At 35.7% G+C, this 8,215-nt stretch overlaps 1 protein-coding gene across 1 annotated transcript in view; it reads left to right on the top strand.

The window, feature by feature from the left end:
* The first annotated feature begins 2,865 nt into the window (after positions 1-2,865).
* LOC106878181 (VWFA and cache domain-containing protein 1-like) overlaps positions 2,866-8,215 on the top strand; it is a 141,564-nt gene continuing 136,214 nt past the window's right edge. Inside the window, 1 exon segment of the mRNA XM_014927320.2 lies at positions 2,866-4,719. Coding sequence (XP_014782806.1) covers positions 4,498-4,719 — 222 coding nt within the window. The 5' untranslated portion in view covers positions 2,866-4,497.

The following is an 8,215-nucleotide window of genomic DNA, read 5'->3' on the forward strand; positions in this document are numbered from 1 at the left end:
ATATATATATATATATATATATATATATATATATATATATATACATACATATATATATATACATATATATACATATATATACATATATATATATATATATACATACATGCATACACACACACACACACACACATATATATATGCATATACAAATACGTTTATACACGCTTGTATATACAAACATACATATATCGACAGAGAGAGAAGGAAAGAAAAATAGCAAGCAAGCAAACAGGCAAGAAAGAAAGAAAGAAAAAAGAAAGAAAGAAAGAAAGAAAGAAAGAAAGAGAAAGAGAGACATAGACAGACAAAAATACTGAATGATTGCGACTTTCGAAGATTCGTCGGCAATTATTCGTCAGATACGCATACATACTCAAAGATTTGAAAATATCAAAAACTAATTTGTTATTTACAACAAATCTACCAATTTATGTCAAGAATGTAAAAGAATGTGTTACTGACTGCAACATAATATGCAAGATCCTTGAGAGACGTCTATACTGAAATGGATTATAAAGTTTCGACGATGAGATGATCCTTACACACAAAAACACAAATAGATATGCAAATTATCAGCATTTCAGACCAGAGATCCTCACTAAATGTTGCCACTTCGACAAGTATTCTCTAAAACAAACAAACAAACAAACAAACAAATAAATAAATAAATAAAAATCATGCATCTATTTGACTGACTTAATCAATTCTTAACTATTTACTCGGAACAGTCTGAGAGCTGAAACTTTGCAAATCATTATATGTGTGTGTGTGTGTGTGTGTGTGTGTGTGTGTGTGTGTGTGTGTGTGTGTGTGTGTGTGTGTGTGTGTGTGTATGCGTGTATGGGTATGTGTGTGTGCGTGCGTGTGTGTGTAAATATTACTGCGAGACATTTTCGTCTGCAACTGATATATTTTTAACACTCTAGCGAGATGCTTTCTCGAGACGAATAACTCAGTTTCCAGGCTTTCTACAGTATATCTACGTTAAGTATGATATATATATATATATACACATTTATATATACATAATACACACACACATATGTATGTATGTATGTATGTATGTATGTATGCATGCATGTATGTATGTATGTTCACCTGTTAGTAATATTCAACTTATATCATTTATTTTCTTTCTGTGCTCTATTGCATATCGTACGGCTTGAGAAGCGTGGCAGTTTTTTCTGAGGTTGCTAATCCTTTGCCAATTCTTTTGACGTTTCCGGAGAAAGAGACGCCGTGAATGGCTCCCCAACGACTCTTCCAGCACAATGTAGCTGGTTCCAAGAGATAGGAAAGTATGAGAGAGAGAGAGAAAGAAAGAGAGCGAGAGAGCGGAAGAAAGAGAATGTGCGTGTGACAGCGTAGAGAAAAGGGAGAAGGGAGAGGGTGGGAGAGATATAAGAATCGATTCCCGGACTTGACTTGTACTTTATTTATCGATCCCTATAGAGCCCAGAAGAATAAAACGCGAAGTCAGAATGAATACTGATGCTCTAAAGACCCTATCATTTCACCAGCTCTCTCACTGTCACTCTGTGTGTGTGTGTGTGTGTGCATGTGCATATTTATACGTATACATACGTATATATGTATTTGCATACACAAGCACTTCGTATACATATACTACCGCATGCACACACAAACGCATACCTACACAAGATGCCCCAAATGCAAATCCCAATTTTAGAATGTTATTACAATTGCATAAATTTGTTTTTTAAGAGTATAACTGATGAAATGTACATTGCATTTTAAAATTGGGCGTTACTTTTGGGACACTCCTTATATTCACACTCACATACACACACAAATATAGGCATATGTATACACCCATGTGAATCCATGTGTGCATATATATATATATATATATACACACACATGTATGTATATATATGTTTGTATGTGTATGCGTGTATTTATCTTTCTCTCTATATATACATACATACATACACACACACACATATATATCTGCACATATAGATATATACTCGCATGCGTGTGTGTTAAGTATTTTGATAGATAGATAGACAAGATAGATATATATATATATAGATAGATATATATATAGATAGATAGATAAATAGATGGATAGATAGATAGATAGATAGATAGATAGATACAGTCTCACATACACAAAAACAGACAGTTGTACAGAGAAATGACCGAAAAGAAGAGATAGAGAAAAGGAGATTACGGAGAGAAAGAATGAGAGAAAGAGAGGTTGTCTGATCAAATGGAACGGAGACTAGAAATTATCGGTATGTTGAGATATTCAGCTTAGAAGAATAAACCGGTGATGAGAGAAAAAGGGGGAAATAACGATAGGAGAAAGAGAAGAGAGATAGTGAGAGATGTAGCATGAAGGGAGGAGGGATTATGGTTAAAGAGGTTGAATGCAGCAAAAGAGAGCCAGTAGAATGAAAGAAAGTGTTAGGCACGAAGAAAAGAATCAACGAAATGTGTGAGAGAATCAATGAGAATATGTGATGTCTGGATGTATGCAAAGAGAGAGAGAGAGAGAGAGAGAGAGAGAGAGAGGGAGGGAGAGGGAGAGAAAGAATGAAGGTGAAACAAAGGTAAGAGATAAAGAGAAGAATTTGGAAAATCAGATGAGGTGTGAGAGATAAAAATAAATAGATAGATAGAAGATGACAAGGAGAGAAACAAAAATAAATATTTAGATTATTAATCTATTTAGATTACCAAGAAAAAAGAGTGAGTGTGTGTGTGTGTGAGAGAGAGAGAGAGAGAGAGAGAGAGAGATGAGGGAAACAGAAAGAACAAGTACAGTGGGGCAAGGGAAGAGGCAGACAAATATTGCAAGAGTGAGAGAGGCAAGAAAGAGAAAGGAAGATGTATACAAGGATAGTGTAAAAGAGGAAGAGAGAGAGAAAACGAAATGCAACCACACAGAGAAAAAAGCAGGTAGAAATATAGAGAGGTAAAGGAAAATATAGGAAGGGTGATCAAGAGACAGATAAAAAGTGGGAGAAAGGAAAGAGAAAGAAAAAAAAACGGGAGAGCGTCGAAAGATAAACATAGACAGAAAAGAAAGCACTACTAGAGGGGAAAACGACAGGCCGGGTTGAAAAGAGAGATCTTTCTATCGATATACACTAAGATGCAGGAACTAAACTCTATTGATTTGGAGGCAGACCTCTCGTCGTCTTCTCCCAGACCCCCTGTCAGCCTTTCTCCCATCTTTTCAATCGCTACTCGTTCGTCTTCCAGAAGCGCACTGAACTGACATGATCAACAGCCAGCATCCATTGAGCAAGCATCGGAAAATACACCAACCATCAACATTAGCTACTGGCTTGTTCTAGCTACTCTGTTATCAACAACTAAACACTATAAAATAATTATGCTTCTACCTGGAAGACCACCAGTGCAAAATAGGATAACAAACACGTATCAAAAACAAACTAATTAAGCAACCAACCAACAAAAAATGCTGCGATATTCATTAATTAAGGAGATTTAACACGAGAGGTGTGAGAGAGAGAGAAAGAGAAAGAGAAAGAGAGAGAGTGTGAGTGTGTGTGTGTGCGTGAATAAGTGTGAGATAGGTAAATATAGAGAAAGAGAAAGAGAGAGATTAATTGATAGTGAGAAAAGGAGTGAAAAGGAATTACTGTCTCAACACACGCTCTGTTGTCAACAAAGTGAAGAATTATACCTGAAAATGTAGATATCTAACTAGTAATATCCTGATATTTTTTTTATTTCATTTTTTTCTCCCTTTTCCATATCAAGACGGATTGGTTTTACTCCCTCTCACAGTCCATTTGCCTGTCTTTTTCTTGGAATCGTTTTACACACACATACCTATGCATTAAAGCCTTTATTCGCGCACACTTTCAATATATTGCCAAGCTACGTTAGTTCTATCACAGCTTTTTGTTCTCCATCATTCTTCATTGCTTTTTATCCGTTGAGTGTCAATTATTTGTTTTAAAGCTTAGCTTTTCAACCACAGGATTTTATTACCAGACCAAAAACCACGATTAAAGCCCCTATCATAATCCAACTGTTATCTAACACGCCCCTTACCTTCCTCTTTTTTTTTTTGTTATTTCATGATACCTTATCGCGGGAGAAACGAAATAGCCTTTCTGTCTGCTTCACATCAATAATATGAATAAGTAAGCAGCATAAACAATGTTCACATGAATATTTCACTATTCCCAGGGATAATTTACTCCGACATCACACCAACGAAAACATTTTCCGCTAAAACCAAAAACAACAAATGCATTCACAACCCGGTTTCATTGTAGTCGGAGTTAGTTTGCGAATGCTTTTGATGTTCTTATTAGCGTTATCCTTATTTTTGTCATCGTTATTATCATTACAGTTATAACAAATCTCATTGAAACCAACACATCCACACGCACATCTCTCTCACGCTCTCTCTCTATATATATACATCTTTCTATCTATATTGGCCTTTTTGGATGTACATATACACACACGGAACAACATCGAAATATGTGGAATCAGTGTTTTTTGTCGTCAAAACATGTTTACATGAGAAGCATGTCGACAGCATTTGTGTTCATATTTCTCATTGGCGTGGCCATGTGTACGTTTAAAGATCCCATCACGCTGATGGCAAGTAAAGCTTATCCCGGTGAGGATAAACATGATATAGGAACTTTGGCAGGAGATGTTCAAAACTGGGCAATTCTCATACAAAACTACATTCTACAGGTATGTGTTCCGTTACTTTCTTTCTTTAATCCTGTATTGTTATTTTTTTCTTCTATTTCATTCATTCACTCATTTTCTTTCAATATTCTTCCTTTCACAATTTACGATTTGTGCTCTGTAATTGGGTTTATATGGTTATCTACAATTTATATCGACTTCTCAATTTCAAGCTCTTTAAAAATATTTTTCTTTTACCAGTTATTGTATTAATAGAAATATTTATTATCTATCATTTCTCAAGTTTCTCAAATAAATTACATTGCCACATAATTTATCTCAAGCACTTTGGTTCTTTTATGCGCAACCTAATCACGCTTTGGTTTTCTAACTCCAATTCCATTTTTAAAACCGGTGATTATCCATCGCAAACATATATGCTGTTATGAACTGTTTCTATTGCTGTTTAGCTTCAAATCAGCCCTATTCAAGCAAATTTCTTTATGAAAGTCATTCCATCCGTGATCTCCCGTCAGTTTGTATATCAGAAACTATTCTGTCTTGTGCAGTATTCTTTATTTATGATGGTCGTGTGTCATTTGAAGGATATTTGGCTTCTATTTTTAGCAAATCAAGTGATTGTTTAGAGGTCCCTTCGTTCTTGTTATTGCTTTTGATAGTAGTAGTTATTTTTTTTGTTTAGCCCTAGGTCAACCCTGATCGAACGACTCTATGATCTAGCTGGAAATAGTCAGGATATCATTGTTCAATATGTTCTTTTTTTTTTTTTTAACACGGCAGGGTATGATTTTAAGCAAATTGAATTGCTATTTCTTGCTCAGAGGTTCTCTTGCTGGCTCCTGAAAATTGTTGGTCGTTTAGCTCCAGGTCCTACCTCTATCGTGCAGATCTACTTCTGGTCAAATGCATTCTAAATGTGTAACCATTCTACCTATGTTTGGAGGCATCATTGTCTAGGATTACATTGTCTAATGTACCATTTCCCTTTTTTTAGAGTGTTGTGTAGTATTTAAGGGAGATTTGTTTGTTAATACTGGAGTAGAGGTATCGACCAGCCGTCCAGTTGACCACGGTCCATATATTTCAGCGTTTCGCAATATTCTTGCCCCAGGACAAGACATTTTGTCGAGGAGCAAGTTTTCAAAAATCACAGAATTCCTATCCATATTTTGCAGACAACCCTGTCACCTTAATTTTGATCCGATATTAAATGAAGCAAAAATGTTTTTAGTGAAAGTATTCGTGTGTGTGTGTGTGGGGGGGGGGTATATTATTTGGAAATTGATGAATAGCAATTTTTTAATACAGATTATTTTTTGATTATCTTGAAGACATCTCGCGGAATCTTAGAATCCGTTGGACTCACTTTTGGAGATACTGGTGTCATTAGTATGCCGTGTATTGAGTTTAAAATTATCTTAAGAGCGTAGTTTTTGATGGGGAATAAATGGAATTGTCCTAGATATACCACGTGAAAATGGAGACTTCCAAGTGGTGACCTCATACAAACACGTTCAATAATGAAAGGACCGTGAGTGGATTGAGGCAGTCGCCTCGGGCGCAGTTTTTGGCAGAAGCGCAACATTTTTGCGGGGTTATAATATTTGTTGATTAGGGCGGAGATGTCAAAAGTGTATTTGGCACCTCTGACACTAACTTGGTAAGCTACTGGTTTTGAACTCTTGCCAACAAGATAGTCTCTTGTGATCGCTCCACCCGTCAGAAGTAGAGTCTTAGCTCTCTCAAATCTCAACCTACCGTTTAAAAATGTGGGGAGGACGCATTGGCAGATGATTTGGTACACTCTGGGTACGGTAAAAAAAAAAGAAAAAGGGACGATCATAGTTCTCTTCGATCAGGGCTGATCTAAGGCTAACAGCAACGTTACATGCTGACGAGAAAAGTTATATGCGATGGCTTATTTTGCTGGAAACAGCAGCAGAATATCTTTCAAATAACACCTTAACGTCTTAAAAAAATAAGTAAGGAAGGACAACTGGATCGTGTAATCTTGTTTAGACTACGTCTGGAAAAGAGTGAATAGTTACGCCTGGAATGCCTTTGAATATAGGTTTTTCTCGATTAGGGCTGACTTTTGTTCCATAATAAACAACAACTAACGACCTTAATAAGGATGATTATTGATATGTTATTAAAGCTTTGATAACGATACATGACTAGAAATGAGCTAATGAAGGAGACTATTACAGATCATTCAACTTGCTAGAAATAACAGCCCAGTTCCCTAAAATTACTCTCTACCGTCTTTAAAAACTAAGGATGGACAATGTATGTAGTTCATAACATCTTAAAAATGAGATGCTGATGGTTGGATTGCCTTTGATGATAAGTAGGCTCCACCAGGGCTGACCTCGGGGAAAACAACAACAACAATAGTTGGAAAATAAAAATCACTTCAGACCAGAGTTGAATATAAACTAGAGACGTTGATGGTACAGCAGTGATGCTGGGGTTTTCATGAGTGTGTCAATAATAGCGATTTGAGAGATTAGTTGTAGATCTGAAACTGGTATATCAGTCATATTTACTAACAACACTCATGCTCGTCAGTTTTTACTAATTTTTTTAAAGCAAGTTGAGTAAAAAATATATTTATTATTCCCGACAGTATTATCACTATCATCATCTTAATCCTGTAAACCATGACCACCACCATTACTAATATCAAAACCAACCCCCATTTATAATCGTTGTTTTCATTTCTAATTATGAAGTCCATGGCAAAACATTAGAACCACTGACACCATCAACATAACCATGCTTGTCACTCATAACACCAAAACAATCAGAAATGGTCATGAAAGCCATATCTGATGTTTGTTATAGTCGCTAGTATACAGTGCATCAATTTTCCAAGTTTGCATCACACTTTTGATTTATTTTTGGATTGGATTTAGTCAGCAAGTGTATTCTCAACATGATTAACCTGAGGATTAGCAATACTGTAACACTAGCATAATAGAACTGCAGTGCAATCGTCAGTAATTTGTTCAACAGTGTATGAAACAAACCACTCAGCAGAGTTACCTAAATCTATAATATTGAACTTCTACCTGTCCGTCTGTAAATCCCTTCTGAAAGCCATGGAGTTGTGAAGAAAATTCACCATCATTAGTGACCGCAACACCAGGGTAATAATGAATACTAAAAAGTCATTCTTGTATAATGTGCATAAAGGAGATTTCCTCTTTGTTCACTAATTCAATGGGTAGCTATTATGGAACAGAAGTATCCAATCTTGTGGGGCTGAAGCTTGCTTAACAACCGTATGGTTCCGGGTTCAGTCCCATTGCATGGCACCTTGGGACAAGTATCTTCTACTAGAGCCTTGGGCCGACCAAAACATGAGTGGATTTGGTAAATAGAAACTGAAATAAGTCCATTGTATGTATGTATATGTATGTGTGTGTGTGTATATGTGTATATGTATATATATATATATATATATGTATATATGTATGTATGTATATATGTATATATATATATATATATATATATATATATATATATATATATA

Source organism: Octopus bimaculoides, chromosome 19 (genome assembly GCF_001194135.2).
Source record: "Octopus bimaculoides isolate UCB-OBI-ISO-001 chromosome 19, ASM119413v2, whole genome shotgun sequence".
NCBI lineage: Eukaryota > Metazoa > Mollusca > Cephalopoda > Octopoda > Octopodidae > Octopus > Octopus bimaculoides.